Source organism: Lentinus tigrinus (genome assembly GCF_003813185.1).
Source record: "Lentinus tigrinus ALCF2SS1-7 unplaced genomic scaffold L226scaffold_1, whole genome shotgun sequence".
In the NCBI taxonomy this organism is placed as follows: Eukaryota; Fungi; Basidiomycota; class Agaricomycetes; order Polyporales; family Polyporaceae; genus Lentinus; species Lentinus tigrinus.
The window spans coordinates 3,354,567-3,377,805 of NW_027137910.1; the positions used below are offsets into that span (position 1 = coordinate 3,354,567).

The 23,239-nt window shown below is 58.5% G+C and overlaps 10 protein-coding genes across 10 annotated transcripts; 5 read left to right on the forward strand and 5 right to left on the reverse strand.

Annotated features, from left to right (window-relative positions):
* The first annotated feature begins 3 nt into the window (after positions 1–3).
* On the forward strand, positions 4–1,288 carry L226DRAFT_39707 (uncharacterized protein). Its single transcript, XM_067674535.1, has 3 exons — positions 4–116; positions 195–465; positions 523–1,288. The coding sequence occupies exons 2-3, from the start codon at positions 326–328 to the stop codon at positions 1,202–1,204; spliced, it is 822 nt and encodes a 273-aa protein (XP_067543445.1). The 5' UTR covers positions 4–116; positions 195–325; the 3' UTR covers positions 1,205–1,288.
* A 2,398-nt stretch (positions 1,289–3,686) lies between these two features.
* L226DRAFT_607926 (uncharacterized protein) lies at positions 3,687–5,545 on the reverse strand (the record flags this gene model as incomplete). Its single annotated transcript, XM_067685867.1, has 3 exons — positions 5,116–5,545; positions 4,257–4,768; positions 3,687–3,867 (listed from the first exon to the last, which is right to left on the reverse strand). Exons 1-3 carry the CDS (start codon positions 5,350–5,352, stop codon positions 3,687–3,689), a joined length of 930 nt encoding a protein of 309 aa, XP_067543446.1. The 5' UTR covers positions 5,353–5,545.
* L226DRAFT_39795 (uncharacterized protein) lies at positions 5,254–5,949 on the forward strand. The gene has a single exon (XM_067674543.1). The coding sequence runs from the start codon at positions 5,487–5,489 to the stop codon at positions 5,850–5,852; it is 366 nt and encodes a 121-aa protein (XP_067543447.1). The 5' UTR covers positions 5,254–5,486; the 3' UTR covers positions 5,853–5,949.
* A 227-nt stretch (positions 5,950–6,176) lies between these two features.
* L226DRAFT_529004 (uncharacterized protein) lies at positions 6,177–6,673 on the forward strand. The gene has a single exon (XM_067679509.1). It carries the CDS (start codon positions 6,196–6,198, stop codon positions 6,427–6,429), a length of 234 nt encoding a protein of 77 aa, XP_067543448.1. The 5' UTR covers positions 6,177–6,195; the 3' UTR covers positions 6,430–6,673.
* A 726-nt stretch (positions 6,674–7,399) lies between these two features.
* Positions 7,400–8,533, forward strand: L226DRAFT_39771 (uncharacterized protein). Its single transcript, XM_067674541.1, has one exon. The coding sequence runs from the start codon at positions 7,647–7,649 to the stop codon at positions 8,388–8,390; it is 744 nt and encodes a 247-aa protein (XP_067543449.1). The 5' UTR covers positions 7,400–7,646; the 3' UTR covers positions 8,391–8,533.
* Positions 8,534–11,373: 2,840 nt separating this feature from the next.
* On the reverse strand, positions 11,374–11,793 carry L226DRAFT_529008 (uncharacterized protein). The gene has a single exon (XM_067679510.1). It carries the CDS (start codon positions 11,638–11,640, stop codon positions 11,383–11,385), a length of 258 nt encoding a protein of 85 aa, XP_067543450.1. The 5' UTR covers positions 11,641–11,793; the 3' UTR covers positions 11,374–11,382.
* A 234-nt stretch (positions 11,794–12,027) lies between these two features.
* Positions 12,028–12,709, forward strand: L226DRAFT_39861 (uncharacterized protein). The gene has a single exon (XM_067674546.1). The coding sequence runs from the start codon at positions 12,178–12,180 to the stop codon at positions 12,658–12,660; it is 483 nt and encodes a 160-aa protein (XP_067543451.1). The 5' UTR covers positions 12,028–12,177; the 3' UTR covers positions 12,661–12,709.
* A 4,428-nt stretch (positions 12,710–17,137) lies between these two features.
* L226DRAFT_39906 (uncharacterized protein) lies at positions 17,138–17,667 on the reverse strand. The gene is made up of 2 exons (XM_067674551.1): positions 17,607–17,667; positions 17,138–17,534 (listed from the first exon to the last, which is right to left on the reverse strand). The coding sequence occupies exon 2, from the start codon at positions 17,480–17,482 to the stop codon at positions 17,246–17,248; it is 237 nt and encodes a 78-aa protein (XP_067543452.1). The 5' UTR covers positions 17,483–17,534; positions 17,607–17,667; the 3' UTR covers positions 17,138–17,245.
* Positions 17,668–17,843: 176 nt separating this feature from the next.
* L226DRAFT_518743 (uncharacterized protein) lies at positions 17,844–19,104 on the reverse strand (the record flags this gene model as incomplete). The annotated part of the gene is made up of 6 exons (XM_067678559.1): positions 17,844–17,894; positions 17,961–18,126; positions 18,190–18,343; positions 18,417–18,603; positions 18,678–18,869; positions 18,940–19,104. 6 exons carry the CDS (start codon positions 19,102–19,104, stop codon positions 17,844–17,846), a joined length of 915 nt encoding a protein of 304 aa, XP_067543453.1.
* A 1,102-nt stretch (positions 19,105–20,206) lies between these two features.
* L226DRAFT_451069 (uncharacterized protein) lies at positions 20,207–21,017 on the reverse strand (the record flags this gene model as incomplete). Its single annotated transcript, XM_067674992.1, has 4 exons — positions 20,207–20,257; positions 20,337–20,489; positions 20,602–20,710; positions 20,794–21,017. The coding sequence occupies 4 exons, from the start codon at positions 21,015–21,017 to the stop codon at positions 20,207–20,209; spliced, it is 537 nt and encodes a 178-aa protein (XP_067543454.1).
* Between the last annotated feature and the right edge of the window lie 2,222 nt (positions 21,018–23,239).

Consider the following 23,239-nt stretch of genomic DNA (forward strand, 5'->3'; position numbering starts at 1 on the left):
TCGGGCACGGCGTGCGCAGTCGCAAACCTACACCTGGAGGTGCCTGCGTGGTGGAGGAGGAACATGCGACGGTCGGTGGTTCGACTGCCACTAGGGGGTGCATTGCACGGTCGATCGTAAGCATGTCGTTATCTCCTCCGTGCCTCTGTCCCCACCTGTTAGTCATGCTCACTCACCGGGGCCGAACAACGCAGGAGCAAGCGTCACGCCTTTTGCACGAAGGAGCTTACACAGACGACGGCGGACGACAGCAGAAGACGACGACGGACGGTCTAGCCTGCCAGTGCCACTGCGACTGGGGCTCCTTCCTCGGTCGCCTGTACGCATGGCGCAACGCTCCTGCTGTTTGGGGCAGCCGAACGAGACCCAAGGCTCTCGGCGAGCGTCCGTGCGATCCCACCGTGTGGACTCAGGACCCTCGACGCACACCTGGGCCCTGGCTGGCAAGACGATGAGGGGATACATGTAAGTAGGGAGCGCGTATCGACTGGCCTGGGGTTTCGGTGTCCACAGCTGAGGCAGGCGTTCTTCCCAACACAGCTGGACACACACACGCACCATTATGACGCGCTGGCGACGCAACGGACGTATCCACTGGCTGACCGGCAGGCTGACAGTGCAGTGCACGTCGCGCGAAGGCCAATTTCGAAGTTCGAAGTTCGAGAAAGCGGGTGTGTACCTACGTGCGTCCGTCGAGGCTCACCGCTCAATCCTTCTCTCCGGTCGACCGGACGAAGCGCGGTTCTTCGAGGGGGGGCACTACTGGCATGGGATGCCGGAGCTGGGTGCGAGGCCTTGTCCCTTCTCGTCCACGGTGCGTAGTATCCGTAGTATCAGCACGCCACCCAGCTTCTTGGGTCCTGGATCCTGGATCAACCCGTCTGAGAGATCCCATCCCATCCCATCCCATCCCATCTCGAGGCTCGAGCGACTGCGGTCTAAGTCTTTCCTCTTGGGTTGTGGACACTTGCTGATCCTCGTGCCCGACGGGCGGTGCTCCACTAGTCGCCCATCGCTCTCGGGCGCGTATATTCGTGTAGGTGTAGGCATGCACTGGCAGCATCACGACGCGCCTCGAGGGAGTCTCGGTTCTCGTCACTGTCACCCGTGCGCTTGCGCTTGCCGCTGCGCACCCTGGCAGTGGCAGGACGAGAGTTACGTCCGAAGGCTGTGCACACACGCCTCTTCCGCATGGGCGCAGTGACAGCAGCCTCAGTGTCACTGTGCCACCCGCGTCCGAGTCGAGCTGGGAAATATCTGGATGGGATGGGACTTGGCCGGCGCGTACTTGCGCCAGTGATATGGGTTATGGAATTTGGATCAGGCCCCACGTTCCAGCGACGGCGATGATCCTGTGCGTCACTGATTGCACTAGCAGCTCGGGAATCGGGGCCTGAGGCTTGGAGGCCTGTAGGCTGAGGTGGACGTTAATGGCAACGGATACACGATACACGCACCTCGAGCTCGTTCGTACGCGGGTGGCACAGGATGACCGAGAGCTCGCGTGTTTCGTGTGATCGCGTTCATGTTCACGTCCACGTTCCGGTCCCGCGTTTGCGTCCGCGCTCCCGATCCTGAACTTTTTTTCTCAACGTGACGAGAGGTGGACGGGTAACGGATACACGCACCTTGTACGCGGGTGGCACAGGGACGTCCGAGTGTCCGAGTGTCCGAGCGTTCGAGTGTTCGCGTTAACGTTCACGATCCTGTCCCGCGTATACGTCCACGTGCCCAATCCCAAACTCTCCTCGCCGTGACCATTGACGAACAACTTGAAGAAGAACCGCACCCGCCACCCCACCCGCACACAAACAACGCAAGCACCCCCGCGTCCCCCTCGTCTGCCCGTAACGCAATATTCATTCAAGTTGTCCCGCTAGCCCCCCTCGGCGGGCGGTGGTGGCACGGTGGTCAGTGCTTCTTCGAACTTATGAGATTGATAGCGCGGCCGCGCGGCCGTAGCGAGTGGCACCGAAGCCCGACGTGAGCGCGGGCCCGGCATGCTTCCAGGACTCAGGACTCAGGACGGGGGATCGGGGGAGTGTATGTATGTATGTATGTAATCGTTAGCAAGGAAGGGGGAAGGGGCGGCGAGCGAGGCACGGGCCCGGAGCGCGCGTCCGCTCCGGGCTATGTTTGCGCACGCTCTCCAGACTCCGACCCGTCTCAGTGCTACTTAGTGCTAGTGCTAGTACGAGTGATTGGTGATTGGTGATTAGTGATTTCTCGGTTTTTCGGGAGCCGTTACATAGCTGCCTGAGTCTCTCCGAGAGTGTTCGTGCGTGCATGAATCATGGAATCATGATCAATGTACCAATGTCAGTTGTCACGGTGGGCTTCCCCGACTGACTCTTCCTCTTCCTTTGTTCTATGTTCCTTTCAACTTCAACTTCAATTGCAACGCTTCTCGGTCTTCCGTCGCGAGCGCTGGGCGTTCTACGTTCTGAATCTGATTCGTGGGTACCGGGTACCGGGTATGTACATAGTATGTATGTATGTATAATGTAATAGCCACTGGCACCCGTGACTGCAGTAACAGTAACAGTAACAGACTACCAGCGACATGTACTCAGTACAGTAACAGAGCCCGTTCTCGAGTTGCTGCCTTTGTTCAAATTGCAAAGTGCAAAGTGCTTAATGCGGTTGCTATCGCGCGCACACGCAACGCACACGCAACGCATACATCACATGCATAGTACCAGTACCAGTACCAGTACACGCGCACCAAATCGCGGCAGATGCAATTATAGATCCCAGCCTACACTATAACTGTACAGTATAGTACAGTAGTAGTAGTACGGGCCTGCACGGTCGGAACGGTACCGGTGACCACCCGCAACACCGAGAGCTCAGAGCTATGTACTGTATGTACCCAGTGTTTCATAATAGCACTAGCACTAGCAACTGCAACTGCACGTGTAGGGCCCGGGGAGGGGGATGGGGATGGGGCCGAGCAAGTTCAAGTTTCAAGTTTCGCCGCATCCCACATCAACTGCTGACCACGCCAGCCCACCCGCTCGCCGCCCTCGTCGGGCAGCGTGGTGCTCAGGGCGTGTCAGGGCGTGGTCAGGGCGTCCAAGCCCGACTCCGCGACGCCTGCACGAGCGCCCGCGTCGAAAGCGAGAGGGCGTCAAGCGTCAAAGGCGCCGGCAGAGTGACCACTGACAGTCCACAGTCTACAGACTACAGGTGAATTCTCCCGGGAGCAGAAGCGTGGGTGTGGGCGCGGTGCTAGCCGGTTCGAGGAGGAGGGGGCCTGGGGCCTGGGGTCGGGGTCGGGGTTGGGGTCGGGGTTGGGATGGGTCGGTGGGTGGGGGGTGAGAAGGAGGACGTGCTCAGACTGGCAGGGTGCAGGAATGAGGAACGCAGGAATTCGGGAATTCGGGAAGTGGACGTGGTGAAGTATCGGCGGTGGGATCCTGGGATCGAGGGATCGAGATTGCGGGGTACGTATGTTGTATATTGGCCCTTGGGAACGTTCACGGTGCTAGTGCTATAGATCGTGGCCGTCGCTAAGTAAGTACTGTGCCTCTGCAGCGACTGCTAAGTAGGGCGGATATGTGCACGCCGCGCAGGGCGGGATCCGGATGCTGTTGCGAAATTGCGCTGTACGGTGTACTGTGAATGTTACGTGACGCGTGGGCGATGGATGGCGTTAGTGTTAGGAGTGCGTTGCGTTGACGAACTCAAGGGGACCCGGACGAGGGACGTTGAGACTCAGAGATATGGATATGGATATGGTCCATGGATATGGATATCTGGATCTTGATGCGAGATGGCGATGGCGCAGCCCTGGGCAGGGTTGCGAGCGTGCTATTAGTAGCTGCGGTCGTCTCCATCTGGCCCTGCCCAGTGGTGGACATGAATCTGGATATTAATGAGCGCGACGGTGCGACGGTGCGGGAACGGGAACGGGACCGTGCACCATGCATCGGATTATGAATTCGGAGGTGGTTTATTTGTGGCTGGCGCACGCACGTACTACGCGCACGGCAATAGAAATAGACATCCATTGCGCATCGTGACATTGACACGGAGATGAGTCGTATACCTCCTGCATCGCGCCCGTGCCCGCGTTCGGAGATAAGACGGCAGCTGGCTAGTCTTCTGGTGCGTGTATCGCGCCAGCCTCGCGCGCGTCCGACATGTCAGGGAGAAGTTGGGACGAGTGACGTCTTGTGTCAGGCAGGGCTGGGATTCTGGGAAGGACGTGGCCTCGTTCGAAGGCTGAGGCGCCTGTGCCGGGAAGGACGTACCGGGGGTGCAGAAAGTGAATGGAGCGAACAAGCCTGCGGCGGTTGGGTTGCGCGTAAGAGAAGACGGGCGAGAGGGTCTCACGTGCGGGAGGGGGAGTCTCGTGCGCAAAGAGGCGCATCGTTGGGCATGGTGGGGGTCTCGATGCCACTGCGAGAAGCGGAGGAAGCAGGAGGGCGAGGAGGACGGACGCGTGCTGGGTCGCGGTAAGGGTTCGATATACAGATGGTCGATAGATCGTGGGCAATCTGGCGATGCAGCATTCGCCGCGTTCGCTGTTGATGTCACGCCGCCGGAATGTCGTCAGGCCCGTGTGTGTTGCGTCGTTCCTGGGCATGTTACGTGAAGACGGTTCTCTTCCGGGCGTGTACAGGCGAGAATCCCCCTTGGAGCGTCTCGGAGAGGCGGAGGAAAATCCGTTGCTTCGTCTCTCCCCTGGCTGGGGGCGAGAGCGGGCTGGACAGGAGGAGGGCCTGGGCAGCGTCGGGTGCAGACGAGGCACGCATGGTGGAGTCTGCGTGAAGGGCGTACAAGGTGCAATCAGTGGGAGACGGCGTATACAGAAATCGAAAAGAGAGAGCGGGAGGGGACAGGCGGCGTTCGGTAGATTGGGCGTATGTCCGAGGAAACGAGGGGAGCACCACGCTCGCTGCGTTGCTCGGGGGACGGGACACACGACGCGCCCTGCTCGACCGCGCCGACTGTGGCCTGGGGTGTTCTGGCTCGCGCGACGCTGGCAACCCGATCCTGCCACGCCGATGCCCATCCCCACCCCGCGTCACATCGCGCCCCGCCCAGCACGAACGATGCGATCGTCTTTGACAGCACGCTTCCCGCCGCACAAAGGAAATCGAAACTCACGGCGAAATGCGTCCCAACGACCGACAATCCGCGTCCCCTCCAACGCCACAATCCTCCCCCGGTGTGGCCATCTCTCCTTTGGGCACTCTCCTCCGTCCGCCTCCGCACAATGCCCCGCTTCGCAGACTGCGCTGCGGCGTCACACAATAGCGGCAAAACGCGTTGTAGCCCCTCGATAGCCTCCACGCCCCATCGGACAACCGGCCTTGGACACGTCCTCGAGGCTGCTGGCCACATCGCGCCCCGCGCCTCCAAACGATTACCCGGAGCGCAGGAGCCGCAGACAAAGAGACGAGTGGCACAGGTCCCCGAATGGCATCAAAGACGGTCATGGCAGTGTGTGATAGGCGACAGCAGAAAGCCCTTGGACAATGGGCGCATCCCCGGCCTGCGGGAGCGGCGGAGGGCACACGATGACTCACTGCCCCGAGGGCGTGCTATGGCCGAGTAACGAGGACGTCTCGCGTGTCCATCCTGCTGTGGCTGCATTCCATATCCAGCCTAGCGCCCCTCCCCCACTAGCCTTTTTCGGACCACGATTGCCTTGCAGATTCCATCTCCCAATTCTCGCCGCAATTCTTTCGCTCTTTTCTCTTATTATCCCTTACATGCATTATTGCCTTATCCCTGCCTTCTTCCTCCGAATTACCATCAATTACCGCTTTCGGCGGGGATTGAAGTTAACGCGCTCGTTGCTGCCGGACTATGCGGATGAGCTCCTCGTCGGACATGCATAAAAGGTGGAGTCCTCCTCCGTCTCCCCTCACCATTCCGCTCCCCAACCTCTTCCGCTCTTGCAACTACTACTCCTCCGTCTCATCCACTCTCATCCTCTTCGCTCCCACTCTCCTCCGAGCCCAAGCCCGAGCCTCTACCACCGCCACCGCTCGCGCCCTCTACCATCACCTCTAACCACCAACCACCCACCACCATGCACGCATCCGCATCCGTCGCGATCGTCTCCTCGCGTTCCGTCGCGTCCGCATCTCAACCACGCGCCTCCGAGTTCCCCTCCGGTGCCGCTCCCGTCCCGTGCGCCGTCGACGCGACGCCCTGCCCAACCGCCGCGAGCTCCCCCCAATGCTGCCACTGTGGCTGGCGCGGTGCCCACGCCCCCACCTGCCCCTTCAAGTAGTCGCGCATTGCATCTGTATCATAGCTTCCGTGTCGCTCTACTATGTGAGTACCACCATCTCTTCATTCCTCCCCTCATCCCCGCTCCCACCCATCTGCCCCGGCGCACAGCCGATCTCGCTTCCCTTCCCCCCCGCGCTTCCCGCGGGCGTGCGCTCCGCCAGAGTTTCGGATGGCTGACGCGCTTCCTTCCTTCACAGCTGTCTCTCTCCCTATAATCGACATGCTCTCGCCGTTCGATCTCGCAACCGTGTATCACCACCCTACAGCATGATATCTGCTATACATGCTCTACTATTATTCGTCGTCGATTTCTCTCACCCCCACCCCCCCTGTTTCGCGCCGCCGCCGCCGCCGCAGCTACCACAGCCGGCCAGTCGGACGCACCCCACCCCACCCCACCCAGCAGCGTTGTACGAGAAGTTTTTTGAACTGAACTATATTAATGGAGGAAGGAGGAGGACGGGACGAGCTGCTTACCACCACCCACTGTACATACCCCCCGCACCCCACGCGCATCAGTCCGCTCTGTATTCTGCACACATCGGCCCCTCTCTCTCTCTCTCTCTCGAGTCTTGACCCAGCACACTGGTGTTGTTTGGCATTCGCATTGTGCTGTGTAATCATCATCCATCATCATCTGCTCTCTGCGTCCGAATCAGCTGCCCGCCCGCCGCGACTGCGACTGCTGCGTAAGTGCACGTTTGTGTTCTTCCTTTGTTCCAAGGACGAAAAGGTTTGGCACTGGTCACGCCGGACTCGGACTCCCAGAGAGAGGGGGAGATGCATCATGCGCGCGCTGCCGGCCGGCAGGCAGTGTGGCACCGTGCACTGGCAGGGGCGATCTTATCTCTTTCATCTCTTTCATCTGCCATCAAGGGACGGGCGACGGGCGCGCGCGTGAGGGCCATAACGTTATCATGACGCACCCGGAGCCTTCCCCGCAATCCGCTGCCGCCCCGCCCCTCGAGCTCCTCCGAGTCCGAGCCCGAGTCCCGATCTTCGAATTCCTCCCTCAAGTGTCACGCTGCGTGCGCGATGCCCGCCGACCGAGTACTGTGTCTTTATTCCAACTGCAGAGTCGCCGCCCTCGCGTGCGCAACCGCGCACCCGTCGTCCACCCTGCCAACCCGGGTCATCCGGCGGCGGCGGCCCGCTGATGCATCGCGGCCATCGGGCCATCGGCCATCGATAAGATTCCAAGATGTCTACATAAATCCAAGGCTCGCGCGCGAACACATGACCCGCGGCACTGGGCAGGGAGGTGGAGGTCGTCATAACAATTGGAGATGAGCATGAAACACCGAGACCGAGCAGCCGAGGAGTTCTGACGAAGTCGCGTTCCAGCTTCCGACTTCCGACTTCCGACGTCAGCGTCGCAGGCTCGGGACGCAGGGATGTGGACGGTTGACGATTTACACTGCCTTTTTTCGTTTTCTTTTTGCAGGACAGGCTTTAGGGTCTTGGGTCTTGGGATCACTCGTGCGTGGTCCGTGGTCCGGCACCACATCGCTAAGTACCCGCTGACCGCTGACGACACAATAGAGAAAAAAAACTTAAAGATGGATGGATGGGTGGATGGGTGGAAGGGAAGAGATGGGATACAGACCACAACAACAACGCCGGCAACGAGGTCACTAGTCACGCGCCGCACGACTCCTCCGAACGGCAAGTTGAAAGTAACGTTAACGCTGAGCCAAACTTCGAAGGGCAGCGGAACGGAGTACGGAGGTGCGGAGGTACGGAGGTACGGAACGCGCAGCCGGAACGCCCGTCAGCGGGCGCATATTCCGTTACTCTGTGTACTTACTCTAACTAGTCTTCCAGCTCAATTCGTCGCTTCCTTTCGAGATGCAACTATTACCATCAACCAGTGCTCTTCTTCGCGTAACCTCGGAGTCCCGACAGCGACAATAACGAGTTACGACGCCTCGCTTCCTCGCTCGCTTACTTGCTCGCTATCGCACACACTGAGACAGGTCCACAGCAGACAGCAGACAGCAGACAGCCAGCACCGGGACGCGCTCCCGAACTCCCGAACTCCCGGACAGCCGGACAGCCGTGCGCTGTGGCCGGTTGACCCCGTCCGGCCTGTTTCCTCGGCGGCGTCAGAAGAACACGCCCTCCGAAGGCTCAGGTGAGTGTGCCCAGTGATAGATGTGATTGAATGTATGATGCAAGTTGCAACTCCCCGCTGGGTTGTAACTTGTGACACGCGTGGGCGCGGGTCTGCCTGTCGGAGTTCCCACACCCCATCCCGTCTCATCCCATTCCATCCCATCCCATCCTATCCCATCCCCATCCGCAAGCTCGGCCTGAGTGCGGCACGGCCTGTATGCCGGGCGGGGTTCATACGCTCATGCACTCGTGATCCCCTTCCTTGCTTGGGCTGACGTCGTTCCTGGACATGCCATTGCTATTGCCTCGATGCACCACCACCACCCTTCAAGGGCTTGGATTCAACGCTTCAACGTCAACTCCAAAGTCCGAGTCCGAGTCCGAGGTCATGGTGACGCTATCGCTTCTCGCCGTGCGCACGGCCATCTCGATACTATCCGTACTGTATCCGCATCCGTCTCTATCCATCGCATCGTCACGACCCGCGACCCACGACCCACAACATCATCTGAATCATGTTCGCCGCCGCCGAGCACGAATCACCGGGTTCGGGTTCTACCTGCACAGGTTGAAGTTCACAGGTCCAAGCTGCCCTCTCCCTCCGTTCGACGTCCGCGTTCCCATCTCCGTCGCACCATCGCACCATCTTCCGTCGCCCGTGGCCCTGCTTACCGCCCATCTCGCATCATATTGGTAGCATGCACTACACTCAGGCTGAACCTCCGCCATCCGCCCATCCGTCATCCGCAACCCGAACCCCGAACCCCGAGCAAGCGAGAGGCCCATCATAACATTATCGCCACATCGCGCGTGCCAGCAGCCAATCTGCCCCCTCCGAGGTCCTTATCCGCACATCTCCAGCAGCAGGCCTGACGTATGCGGTATACCATTGGCTGTGTCCCCCGTGGCTGCGATACTCACCGCCGCCACGTTCTCGCCAAGTATGTATACATGTTACATGTTACATAGTGGTAAGTGAGTTGCCTGACTCGGTGCCTGATAGACAGTGGACATGCGTACGGTCCACGGACCGTCCCGAGCCTTTCCGAATGCCGAAACTCGTTATTCAGGTCTCAGGTCTCAGGTCCCAGCAAATCATCCATCTAGCAAGATATCAGAAATATCTCGTGGAGTTGCGACTTGCGACTTGCAAGCCCTTGGGTTATCAAGTACATACTGTCGGTATCTCCCGAATCTGCGGTAGCGTCCGAGTTGTCATCTCAGACTGAGATACACTCAGTGCCTATCCGCCGGGCATGCACCCACCATGCTCCCGGGCTGCTTCGCCGACCGATCGACAGACGTCAATAACGGTTCGTTGGTCGACGAAACGACGAACGACGAATGACGGACTTGAGAGTTGACGTTCCTAACGTTCCTCGGAGTCGCTATCGACCTGCTGATGCGGTCAGCTGGGATGCCTCGTTGTCCCCGCGCGCTGGGAGAAGCCCCGAGGAGGGGGCGGGGTGGAGGGGTGGAGGGGGAGTGGGTAGCGAGTCTCATGGCAAGACCAGTATCGTGACGTCGTGAACACCCCACACCTCGAGGCTCGCGAGTGCATTATGATTATGGACCCGGTCATGCTTTCGTCGGGGCGCACGGGACTTAGCTTACATGTACTGTAACAGTGTACCATGTCGACTCTCCGAGCAACTCGGGTCCCAGCCATCGGGCTGCTACATATTGCATAGATGCACGCATATCGAACCCGCAAGGCGGGCTCTGCCCTGCCGTCTGCGTATCAAAGCCCAAGCATCATCATGATCATGCGCGCACTGCGATCGCCGCCACTCCGAAGATCCCGGGGGTCCAACGTCCAACACTTCAAGTGGTCAGGGTCTCTCTCCGATGTCTGTCTGTCCGTCTGTCTGTCTGCCTGCCTCCCTGTCTGTTCTCTCTCTCTTTCTCTCTGCACGCACGCGCGCACGCACGCACGACTGCGCACTCACATCCTTGGCAGCTCGGGCGCGGGTGATCAATCGCAAGGCACCGGTCTCTCGCAGCTTCTCGCTCAAGCCCTGCGCGTTCTAGCGCGTCGCGGAACGCCAGCGTCGACACCGGAACAGTTCGTCCCCCTGTCCGGTGACAAAGTCGCAAGTCCCGCCAAGCCCGACCTACCATCCATCCATCCTGATCCCGCAAAACCCGTGTCCAGATTCTTGGCCAGCGTCGAGGCGCAAGTCGCCCGTACAAGCTAGGCCGGCTCGGATGAGCCAACTGCCACAACTGCGTGGGGCCCCTGGCCCAGCGGGATTTGCTTCCGCGCGCCCAGCGCGCGATTGATAAGTGCATACATAACTCACGTACGCATGCGGTCGTTGTCGTTGCTGGAAACCTGTCAACAGAAATCATTCGGTCGGTCACGCCGCCTGATCTCTGCGTATGGCGCCTGCCGTTTCGGGCGTATAGTACTCGAGTACAGTCTGGCGGTCACCAAGCGGGCGCACGGAACGTCTGTTGGAAGTCGGAACGCGTTTTTGGGCCCGCGTTGGCAGGTGCGGGAGAGAGAAACAGCGAGCGTGCTATCGATGGCCCGCTGAGCGATACGCGAGCGTGAGTGTGTACGTATGCATGTGCATTTGAATGCGTACTTGTGAGAGGACCTGACAGTCTGTCAGTGAGTATCGTATATCGCGTATCTGGATCCCACGCATCACTGTCAGGCCGCCCGGGCGGCAGGCACGGGGTTGGACTGGACTTCTTCGCTGGCATCGGACTTTCGCGCAGCAGCTAGCTGGGCGACAAAGTGTTATTTTTACTGCAACCGTCCCCCCACTAAGTTGTACTAGCAACTGACAGGTACGTTCTGATATACCGCCGTTTATTATGAACACGCTAAGTCCGTAGCTTGCGCAGCGTTTTGCGTATCTTTTGCGGGATTACGTATAGGAAACTGTCTTTCGGAAGAGCTGTGCTGTGGAAGGCTGGGAAGCTCGCCCCCGGGGGTGCGATTTCGGCGACATGTCGTGTTCTGGGAACGGATTTGCGGACTCCGGTGCGATCCTGGCACACGCCTCAGGCCTGGCTGCGCGTGACCACCCGCACAGTGGTCGTACGGCCAGTATTTGCCACCACGAGCCAGGAGCCACGGGAGGAAGGGACCTGGGGCGCGGACGGATGTCTCCGCGTCTTCGACTCCGGAGTGGCGTGCCTTCGTTCCTTGCTGTTCTGTTCTGACGTCTCTGGGTTGCAGATTCCCCCCTCGAGCGTGGCTGCTGCGCGAGACGGAGGTGGGTCAGATGACCGTTCCGTCTGCTCGCCTTCGTCTTCCATGCCTCGCCGTCTGCTTCCTGGAAGACTCCGCCGTGCCCTCGTGGACCAATCAGATGCCCCCGGAACGACGTCAAGATGTGCAGGGCACCGAATTGGGCCGCCAGAGGCTCCTTTGGACGATAGCTTGAGGCTTGACAGGACGTCAGTGGCAGGAGCAGCGTCGGCTGCGTACATCCCTACCCCGGAGGCCGTGCCCGGTGGGAGCGTGCCACTCGACTCCATCGTTCCACACTGCATCCATTTCGCGCATGATGGCAAGTCGAAGGCTTGAAAGCGCGACTGCCAGACCCCCCTTCCCAACCAGCATGTGGATCTTCCATATGTGTAACCACTCGGCAAGGCAACTCGACTTCCAAGCTAGGCTGCGATCGCGGGGCCCCGGGCTGCTTGTTAGGTTTGCGAAAGATTGACTTTGAATTTGACTTGCAGCATGATCAGTGCCACAGTGCGCCTCCTATGTAGCCCCGGGCTCCATTCTCGGAAAGGCTGGCGCTGCTCAAACCGCGGTGAACGTTTCGTCCAGATAACGTCGGACCCATGATCAGCCACTGGGGCGCCCGAAACTCTCGGAATGGACGACAACCACACCACCGCCGGGTCCCCTGGTATATGAGCCCACCTTCGCAACCTTTCAGTCGCATCAGGCGGATGCATTCGAAGCCACTGGGGCGAGCGCGTGCCTTGTGCAACCGGGTAAGCTGTACTTCCGCAGTCAGCTCGCAAGAAGGACTTCTCCCCGGTGCACCGATTGTGAAGCCTGGCATCCGAGGTGATCATGAGCAGCCTGGGTTGGCCGCGCTCGCCCGTCGTCCGAGTCCCGAACGTGCAGCTAGAGCGTGTGTGCCCCGACCACACTCGCCGCACCTCCACCCTCCCAAGGCCTTCGCAAGACAGAGAACGCCGCGACCCCAAGCCTTCTTTTTCGCGCGGGTGTGCCTACCTTGGTCCCCGGTCGTCCGATCTACGTCCTGCCGCCTTCGTGTTCCCCCCAGGTCGTTCGGCGGCCGCGTGCCGAGGTAAGGTGGCGTTCAATTGGCATTGTAATGTGTCAGTTCAATAGATCGAGTTCGTACGTCTTCTGCGGCCGCGTCTAGTGTCTAATTCATGAGACGGCCAATTATCGCAATGTGTCATACTTGTACGCATTTCCCGGATGGATTCGCGGCAACGGGTGCAGCCAGATGCTAGGTTCTTCGGGCCAGGGCCCCGAAGCATGGTTACTGTGGACAAAGTCGAGGACGTCAATAGACATGTGTCATAGAACGCCGGCAGCGACGCCTTCGGACTCACATTGCAAAGCAAAGCATCCGCACACTGCGAGGCTCGGCCTCCAAGCCTCCTTCCGTTGTCAACAGGGCTTACACTGGCTTACATTGATCTCCTATAGGAGGTACCCACCATGACGAAGAGGCTCGGGCGCGAGCTAAGCTCACACTAGCGCGTAACGTGCATAGCAAGGCGCGTCACGGAATCGTCGAGGATTAACTCGAGAGAGCCAGCCTAGGTCATTTCGGGGCCTTTGGCCCTGATCGGCGGACGAGGAACAGCACAGAGTGTGCCGTCATTAAGCGCAGTTTCGACCCAGCCTGAGTGGGCGTGACGGTCGCGACTGAATTGCAAGCGCGAGGGAGAGTGTGCGGCCGACCCGCGGCACGGTGCGAAGTTCCCGACAGCCGCGGCGGCTGCAGATGCAGATTAGATTGCGCATCGCAGCTGCCTCCTCCTGGCATTCCAGCTCGTGTTCATCTTGCTATGCTGCTATGACTGCAGAGATTACGTCGTTTTCGAGGTCGTGCGTGGCGACATCGCGGATCGCCGGAACCTCGTTCTGTTGGGGCAGTCGTAGCTGTTCTGTTTTGGCTTCTATCTATCTCGTCTTGTGCTTGTGCTGCTGCTTGATACGCAGCCGGGAGGCCCGAAAGGCCATATATGTCCTCCCTGCATGCACTACAACGCAGACCGTCCGCGGACGGACTGAGGGAGTATCTCGCACACCCGACGCGCGGACGCAACCGACCCCATGGGCGCGGTCAGTCTCGTGTGAGCAGACGTGCAACAGAACGTTCCGCCGTCACTCTCGCCGTCCGTCCCATGCAGACCTTGCGAACACACGGAAGCGGTCGGCTTGTGCTTCGGCTCGTCACGTTCGCATGCCACCATCGTGTTTCTATCTCCTCATCCACACTCCGACCCCCCTTCGAGTTCTCGATGCGTCGCTCGCATTCGATGCTGAGCCGGTACTGCCCAACGGAACCGAACGCGATTCGCCTCCGAGTAACCGTCATCGCGAGTTAGCTCGCTACCGGCCACCAGGGCAGCTTGCCATTCGACGCCTAGAGTGCTGCACGTTCCCGCGAGTGCGAGTACTATATACATAGGGGGCACGGGCTAGCCGTATTGATCGGGCGGCCGCTTGTTCGTCGATTTCTGTGCAGATTCGTTCGTCTTCTGCGGACCGATTGTCGGTGGGACCGTGACCATGCGTGGAGGCATATCGTGCTATGCATGGAAGGTGAGCTGCGTAGGCACTCCGCTAGGCGTCGCGTAGGTACGAGGGCACCGGAGTGTGCACGAAGACCCGCAGCCATTGGGTTCTCGCGGACGTGGAGAGTGTGGTACGGGAATAGCCCAGCGATCACCTGCTTGAGTTCGGAAGTGGGCCTGGATGAACTCCGAAGGCCCTCTGCGATGATTGATTGCACGATTCCGAACGTGTATCTCTCAGAAGCAATGTTCGTCGCATGAACGCTCGGCCGTCCCTGGCAACTAATGGCACTATAACAGTCGAACTCTGGAAGTCTCTCCGTCATGGTGGCGACACCATGAAGAAGTCCAGGAGTCGAGGACTCGTCGCAAGCCCAGCCAATGCGGCAAGTATAGCTGCACCTCGCGGAGGACTCCTGAGAACTCCGACGCGCTTGCCTAGGCCTACGAGTGGGTTCCGAAGCCAGAATGCCTTACAGCGGCTAAACCTTGCGAAGGCGCGAACCCAATCGAAGGTGGCACGAAAGTGGACGCGTGACGCATCCACGAAGACGAAGGACGCGAAGCAAACCTTGGCGCACTTGCCCTTACCGCAGACTTACACATACGCACACGTGAGTGCAGTCAGTGGTCTGCGGCACAGTGACGCTGGGCATCGAGGGTGCGAGCGTGGAGAGCCACAGATCAGTGCCCGTGCCTAGCGGGAGAAGAGATGTCAGCCTGCGCGCAGACGGCCTATAGCGCTCCTTCTTCCATCTGAGAGAACAGAACCTCCCGCTCCGATTGGCGAGCAAGAACTGAACGTCGGATGTATGTGTGTGACCGTGGCACTTCTCCCCCCTGGGACCACCTGCAGCTGCCAGCCTCACCTGGTGAAGGTTTTGCGGCCGAGTGCTGTTGGGTTCACGCCACTCGGCAGGACAGCTGGCACGCACGGACAGGAACGCACCTCGAAACGTTCGCGGTGCGGTAGTAGCACGAGGCGTCTCGTACCCACGGGGTTCTAAGCAGATCCGGTTGGCCAACTACCATCTGCCGGAGTCAAGCTTGGGCGCTCTGTGGTGGTGCAAGCCGAGGTGCGCACACAGTGCGGCGAGCGCGGCTCGGTAGCCAACTTGCTGGGAAAGGGTGGACGGCGCTAGCAATGCGCGGCGTGAGTGTGTGTATGTGCCTTTGTGGCCGCGACGGCTTGTCCGATTGGCAGGATGGCCGCGGATGGTCATTGGTGCGTCGAATCGACACTCCCGCCATATGCACTGATCCTGGAATTCCGGACAGGTGCGTGAGAAGTGCGCCGATGACGTCCTCGACAACATTTGTGGGGTAGATTTTTCCGAGATGCAGAGGGCGGGGTAGAGATGGATGCGTGCGTTTCTCCGAGGAGAAAGAAGAGATGTGCATGCTGCGCTCAGGAGGTTTGCACCGACGTCTTGCCCAGGCGGACAGTGGTGGCACATGTCGTAACATCGCCACAGGGTCATAATAGAAAGCCCTGTGATCAAATGGCTTGGTGGCTGTCGTCAACTCTGCGCCGCAGGTGCGTTTTCTCGGATACGAGGAACCGAGCGACTACTCTCCATGGCCTGCATCACCCACACGCACATAGTCCGACCTGCTTCGGAGGTGTGAACACGAGCATCACGGCCCCACGTACTAACTAACGATCACTCACCCCGGCCCCGCCGTGCCCGATGCATCACCTCTCACGAAAATCCAGCAAGAAAATAAAAACACCACAACACGGGCGCATCGCTCCCAGAGTTCCTTCCTGTCATCTGTATGTAATCCGGGAGCGCTGCCAACACTGGGCGCAGTCGGCGCCTGGCCACCGCGTCTGGGAGGGGCCTTGGCCCTGATGAGGACTGTCACGGTATGGTTAGCCTCGGAAGCACAGCCCGTCCGGGCAGCCTGAGAATGCGCGCTCTAGGATGGGCATTCTGGGACCCCAGCCAGGGAGAGCATATCAGTGACAACCGCTGTTCCCTCCTCGAATGGGTTTAGGCACCTGCCCAACCAACGGCCGACCGGGGAGACGGACGGAAGCCCCGCCGGTGAGTGCGGGGCAGTGCTCAATTTGCGGGGAGTGTGGCACTGAGAGCAGTATGTTGGACGGGATGGGAGCGTTGCGCCGGTCGCGCGACGGAACACGGTCGCGTAACATCACGAGCTAATTGCAAGTGGACAAGGGAGGGGAGACCCTGGCCGCGGTCGTCCGCGAGGAATATTACGGTAGGTGGCTGGATTGCTGAACTGTGGCTCTTGGCTCTGTGGCAGATTCGCAGGGGAGAGACGTCGAGAAGGGCGAGAAGAGTTGGGAAATGAGATCTGGGGCGAAGATTGGCTAGGACGGCGCTGTGGACCTGGCGCTGATGCACGCCGTGCAGGCCGTCGGACGGGCGCGGAGCTAGACAATCCAATCCACCTATGAGCAGAAGACACGCAGCAGTCCGATGCCCAGGGCGTCGTCCGCTGGGGAGCTTGGCGAATTGAGCGGGATTTGGAGCTGCGTTCTAGTATTCCGCTCGTCCACCGTCGGCAGACCACGCATGCCTGTTCGGGTTACATCTATCGCAATTGAGAACAACACGAACCCGGCGGCGTACAAGGATGATAGGGCCCAGTCCCTGGAGACGGATGGATGCTGGTATTCGCGTCGTGCGTTCTGCGGTGGCATTGGTCAGTTGATAGTCAGGAAGTCGCCAGAAGCATACCGTCTGCCGGGCGAGAAGCACCTGTGCATGCGCGACTGCACGCCTGGCACGATGTCATCTTGTCCATATACCGCCCCGAGCTGGGGCCAACGGGTGTGCACCCGCACGCCTGGGCTTCCCATGCCGGAGTATGACTGAAGCAAACGGATGGTGGCGTCCGCTGTCACCGCACTTCTACCATTGCGCCATAAGGAGGTAAGCTTGTCTGCCACAATGCTTCTCTGCACCCGGCATGGGAAAGAGAACACCGCAGAGCAGGATCGGCGCACCTGCAGTCTAAAATTTTAGTGACGACCAAGGCTATTAATGCATACCAGGCATACAGCGACGTGCGACTCTGTGTGAGCTCGGGTGGAGCGAGGTCAGATGTGGTGCTGCCATCCCACCGTGCTTTTGGGGCGACGATTGTTCTAGCAGCGAGCCTCGTTGTTCCGTCCTGTTCGCGGAGCGTTGGTGCCTAGGTATGGTCTGGAGAAAATGTTGCTAGATCCGTGGCCTGAATTGTACAGCCCGAGCCTATCTAGCGAGGTCGAGGTCACCTGTGTCCGAACCGCGGACGTACACGTTGAACATCTAACAGAACACAGAGCCTCGGAGTGCACCGCAGCATCGACGTCGAGGGCGCAGAGCGACGTCGCGACGAACATAGGAAGCAGTCACGCCGACCTAGGAAGAAGCACAGAAGCTAGTTGATCGTCGCTGCACATTTCGGATCCGTGTCAGCCAGACAACTACTTGTTCATGACGTCAGGTAATTATGGAACGACTTACCCACACTAAATCTGCCACTAACTCGAACTTCTCGTCGCAATCTCGTTAACATGATATTGTGCTTACGTAGAGATAAGTCTGCGGATCTTACGAAAAACTGGTATCTGCCACACGTTATCTCAGGCACTGTTAGGGTACCCTGGCCTCAACACGAACACTCGACTCACCAGGGTATATTCAGGGCCCGCAGCCCAGGCTCCACGGCCAACTGCGGTGCCAGCGTAACAACGCCCGCCGCTAGACAATGTAGAAGTACTTCTGCGGCCCAAAGACCTCGGCATTCTCAATCTAGCGCAGCAATTAGCGTACTGTTAGGCTCGCTCGGCAACTATGCGAGATGGTGAACTGACGAACCCAATCAACCAGGACACCGAGAATGAGCTCGAGGTTCTCAGCATCTTTGCCAACGTCGAGCACCTCAGTTCGCGCATACTTGGCGTAGTCCCCGCCCTTGGGACCCTGATACGCAAAGAATATCCAATGGTCACCACAGGTAACGGCACCTCGCCCGCACTCCTTGCTACAGGAACAGAAGTGGCAGACATATGAATACACTCCGGCAAAGGTGTGTTACCGGACTCACTGCGTTTCGCGACACGTTCTCGCTGCTGCGAGAACCGCTTGCATTAGCCCTAATTGGAGTTCCGAACACGTCCTAGCCTCGTAAATGTTCGACGACCCGACGTGTGCCAGATCAGGCCTGTTCAGCGCTCCTACAGGCTCGGAGAGTATCAGCCCTGCGATACCAAACCATCATCAGCCTCTCCACGCAGCAACACAAGCGTCATATGCGTGATGGTATGCGTTCACCTGAGTACTTCGCAGGGCGTTTCGTGATCAGATAGTCAATGACGCCCTCGAGCGACGGCCTCCCCTCCGGGCCGGTGTTCAGAGCGGTCCAATCTGGGATAACAGCGAGGTTATCCGCGTCGGTACTCATGACAGACGCGAGCCGGAGGAATATGACATCGATGAGCATCCGGCACCCTGACAGAGACTGCCCGGATCAGACGCGCACTCGTCAGTCTGCTGCTGCTGCCCGCACTGGGCCCGGATGTACTTGTGGCGTACCGCGCGGGACATGTGCTTGCGCACTAGCGAGATGAGGGCCTTCGTGTTCGACAGCGTCAGGAAGTTGTTATCGACCTCCTGTGCGCCTCGCTGGCGAACTAGGGCCTTTGCGGTGTCGTCTTTGAACTCCAGCCCATACGGGTAGATGTGGTTCTCCTGCAGGTCGAGCGCGGTCGCGATAGAGGGTGCACGCTGTCAATTACGGGTATGTCAGGCTTGTCATGGGGCGGTGCGTTGCAGAGGTCGGAGAGATGTGACGTACCGAGCCGTGCTTGAGCTTGAAGAACAGCGACTCGATGATCTCGACAACGCCCGCTGTCCGCTCGTCGTCACGGTCCAAGCTGGCCATGAATGGAACCAGCGACTGGATCACCGGGTCTACGTCACCCGCGGTGAGCTCTGTCACCCTGCGCTTCTGGCTTGCCATAGAGTCTTCTGTCGTGAACGGTCGTAGTAGAGTGCAAGCGTCAGCTCGACTCCAGCGGACCGCGCAGTCCACGCGTCCACGAGCTTCTCTATTCACATCACCGACTGATTGTCGATCAACGCAGGAATTGAATGCGCAGATATAGCGTGTATAGAAACCGAACCATAGCGCAGATCGCTCGAAAGAGGACAAGAAGCAGGATGTTTGCACCCGTCGAGGTTTGTCGAGTCACTGGACAGATCCAAGAGGCGTTCAGTACACAGTGCACACTGGGCAGTCTAAGCGCTCAAACATTGCTACGTCATAGGCGCTACGACCACTAGCAGAAGTCCAGAACACGCATTCCTTACTGGTACCGACTGGTACCGACCACTGACATGCGTAGATAGATGTATACATACTTAAGCTCGAGGCTTATTCCAGGGTCGACCATAGCTCTTATAGCATCAAATGCGCATTTGCGCCTACTAATAACGCCGGAGATTGAGGTTTACAGGAACGTCTAGTGGTGGTAGTAACAGTAGCCTAGCAGCTCCCGGCACCGAGGCCGCTAGCCAGGACCTTAATACTAGGACTTGACGTCCACGACAACCTATCGGATGTTGAGCAATACATAGTTGCCAAGGGGCGGCTCGTACAACTCAACAGACCTTCTTCTCGTCTTCTTACTCGCGCGCGTCTGCCATGTCCGCTCGCCATGTCCCTGAGCAGACTGACAGATGACAGGCGTGACCTGGTAGTAGAGCAGATCGCGGTCAGCTTTGACGTGTATCAAGATTCAACGTTCCTTCGATGTGCCGAAGTATGTTGTCCGCAAACCTCGGAATCGGAGCAAGCAACCGCCTAGCACGCTTTCAGCAAACAGTGGCCTGGCCTGGGGGCATGAACGTGTGCGTGTAGGATGCATGGAAGCAGCCTGTAGCCGGAGGACCTGTCAGAAAAATATCACTGTCAGGGCCGTGTAGTCGCCGATGCAGGTCCTAGTCGCCGGGCGGTCTTCTAGTCGCGCAAGGCGCCACGAGCAGCGGTTCCTGTGCGGCCGATAGCATTACAAAATGAACCTAATCGTACAACAGAGCGCAGCGAAGGGGCAGTCCAGAGCTTATTCGAGTATGACTGTGCCATCAAGGATGTAGAGGACGCCGTTCGATGCCTAACGCGGGAGAAGAGTCGGTCAACAGCCATGTCCCCATGAAGCCGGATGTGCCGGGCTGATGCAGCGGCGTACTCACCTCCTTCATGCCCGTCAAGCGTACAGAACCGTCGAGGAGAACGCGGGTCCATTCCGGCGCACTGGTGTCTCCGTCGACAACGGTGAATGATACGTTCTTGTCGTCAAGTAGCGTCTCGAACTCGCCGTCGGATGCCAGGGAAATCGGGGATTTCTATCATGCGGGTGAGTGCTATTCAGAACTCGCACGCCCATTGGTGCTTGGGAGCTGACTGCCGTGCGGCATGCCACGCCCCAGAGGATAGGAAGAGCGACTGAATACTCACAGGAATGATGTGCGCCGACACCCAACGCTCTACGTTCTTCTTTGACATACTATCAAACTCCGCCTCAGAAAGGATGACGCCATCGTCGAGCGGCTTAGGCCCTTCGTGTCTGTGAACAGCACGGCACAAGAGGCATGGAATCGAATGCCGAGGCATGAGCGGTGCGCACACGGCGGACAAAGAGGTACTCACGGCTTCCTTGGGAGCGCGATTACAGCCTTGTTCGTCGGAACAAGGACAGTAGTCCGGGCGTTGGGGTCACTGAATAGCTGGCTGAGCTCGACTTCCCGCGCGTAGGAGTAGAATATCGATGCAGAAGGCTCGATGGTGAGCAGATCCGCTAATGAGGGCTTTCCGGAGTTGATGACCGGGGCAAACGGCTCGCCGGGGCCGACTTGGGAGGCTGGTAGGACCATCTGTTCGTCGGTAGATGCTGATGCCAGGAATGGCAGAATTAGGAGAGAAAGAAGCTGTAGACGCATGGCAGAGGTGCTGGTCAAAGGCCGTTGGTGGAGAGACTCCGGAAGGTGTCGAGACTCGAGCCACGGGCGTAGTCGGCCCCAATAGGCAACCAAGATTCCCACGATTGCTACTCCACTCGAGCCTCCCTCGCAGCTCATGCTACCACCCTCTTCTGAATCTCATTACTGCAGTAATATCACACACTTTGCGATGCGAAACAATCTCCTGGCGGATTTGGCGCATACTCCTCTCGCAAGTCTATCGGGAATGGTACCCGTGGCAGCCATCACCACCTAGGTGAGTTAGAACATCACATCCTTTCCAGTCGTACCTACACGCTCTTTATCTTCTCGTGGGGCTATGGATCCATATCTTTCCAAATCAATATAGTTGCTTTCCACCACCTTTACGAACGCGCTCGCCAACCTACGCGGACTCCGACTCTCCACTCTTCAGCACGACAATGGGTAGGCTCTGAGTTATTTTTGTTTCTCCTTCTACACGCGTTATCGATACTATCTTCTATAGAGTAGAAAGGAAAACCGAAAAGGAAATACCGTATAAGGAAATTTTCGGTCTTGCCTTATATGGTCAACGCGATCTCGAGCCTCGGCTGGCCTAAGCGAGGCGCGATGCGCTGGCAAAGGTTGGTCGACGGTGGAGGGACTCCGAACAGGTTCTGAGTAGTACATGTCTGCAATAATATACAAGTGACTAGTGTCCACGCCGTAAAGTTGACGGCCTGGCGGCTGGCGGGAGTAGAGTGGTACTTTGCATATTCAAGACTCAGATGTCACCCAACAAAGGTGAGTCGCCTCGGGAGTCGGGAGGCGGACTCATCGTAGCAGTGAGAATATGAATCTACTTACCTGTGAATCCTGCTGGGATAACTTTGAAGACCTCACGTCGATCTGGGTCCCGACTCGCTGAAAGGTGTCCCGGGTATGGCAGGTGAGGGTTGTAGTAGTGTAGCAGTCGACAGAGGATAGCTAGCCACGCCGTCCAATGTGCTAGATTCCCAAGTGCGGGTATCGAATAGCCCATGGACGAGGCATGCAGTCCATCCTCCGCGTGTAGCTAGGCAGGCAATGGGCATGCTGTTGGCTGTAAGATGAGACGCTGTGGAAGGCCGCTAAGTGTGCTTACCTAATACCGGCACGTGTCCGGGCTGCAAGTTTCCCGGGGAGACACGTTCGTGGTCGCTTACCACCATCACTACCATCTACCCTCTGGCCTCTTTCTCCAGCGGCCATCCCGACTCTCTGTCTCCTTGCTGTTGAGTTGATCGCCATCTATCAGCCAACTTGGGTCTAAATCGCAGGAGAGCCTCGAACTCGGAGTCGACCATGCTCCCCATTTGAGATCAGGGGACAATGTGACAGGTGCAGTGACTTCCAAGGTACGCCTACTCATACCTTTGATGCCGCTTCATTCTGACCACTTTTTCAGGGATTGAAGATAGAAAATACTCATCTGGGGGGTGGGCGACTGCAGGGGTCTTGGAGGCGGAGGCAGAGGGAGGCGTCAGGCCGCACGCTGGCGCTTATCCCGAGACTGTGTCGATGCCTTGAGAATTATGACGTACGTCGACGGTGTCTGGCATGTCCCCCCCTAATCATCCAACATTATTCGTTGTCCAGTGTATTAGAATCAACATCCATAATGCTCATATCCCTTCCTGCGCATGAACCTCTGCGTGCACTGATCCAGTTATACCTTGAAGTGATGAACCTCTTGGCCTCCCGTTAAGCGATCCAGGGTCTCCATTTGCTGCCACCGACGGTGCGGGCTTCTCGCGCCTCCTTCACCATGCCGTTGTTCCCCCATTGGCTGCTAACATGTTTGCCGAGTCTGATCACAGTTTCGTTGATGCAGCTCTCGACTGCAAAGCACATATGGGTAGGTTTGAGCTCTCCCTGCACGAGACGGTCCTCCGAGTCAACAACTACGGTACCCCATCCTCTGCAAACAGATGGCTCCACGACGGCAGTCATGTCATGGCTCCTCCGAGTCTGATGCTGAAGAAGAACGAGCTCGAGTGCGTGCTAGCGACCGGGAGCGTCAGGAGTGCAGTGACGATGGTACACGTCGACGTCGGGTGAGCCAGGGTGGGCGGTCTTTCACGATCAACCAGTATCAACCCCCCCTGCAAGGTACGCTCCATGACACTGCATAC

Coding starts and splice junctions, on each gene's coding strand:
- L226DRAFT_39707 (XM_067674535.1), top strand. CDS start 326: ATGGCGCAACGCTCCTGCTGTTTGGGGCAGCCGAACGAGACCCAAGGC. Junction 466..522: donor AAGACGATGAGGGGATACAT/GTAAGTAGGGAG, acceptor CAGCTGAGGCAG/GCGTTCTTCCCAACACAGCT.
- L226DRAFT_39795 (XM_067674543.1), top strand. CDS start 5,487: ATGGGCGCATCCCCGGCCTGCGGGAGCGGCGGAGGGCACACGATGACT.
- L226DRAFT_529004 (XM_067679509.1), top strand. CDS start 6,196: ATGCTGCCACTGTGGCTGGCGCGGTGCCCACGCCCCCACCTGCCCCTT.
- L226DRAFT_39771 (XM_067674541.1), top strand. CDS start 7,647: ATGTGGACGGTTGACGATTTACACTGCCTTTTTTCGTTTTCTTTTTGC.
- L226DRAFT_529008 (XM_067679510.1), bottom strand. CDS start 11,640: ATGGAAGACGAAGGCGAGCAGACGGAACGGTCATCTGACCCACCTCCG.
- L226DRAFT_39861 (XM_067674546.1), top strand. CDS start 12,178: ATGATCAGCCACTGGGGCGCCCGAAACTCTCGGAATGGACGACAACCA.
- L226DRAFT_39906 (XM_067674551.1), bottom strand. CDS start 17,482: ATGTTCGTCGCGACGTCGCTCTGCGCCCTCGACGTCGATGCTGCGGTG.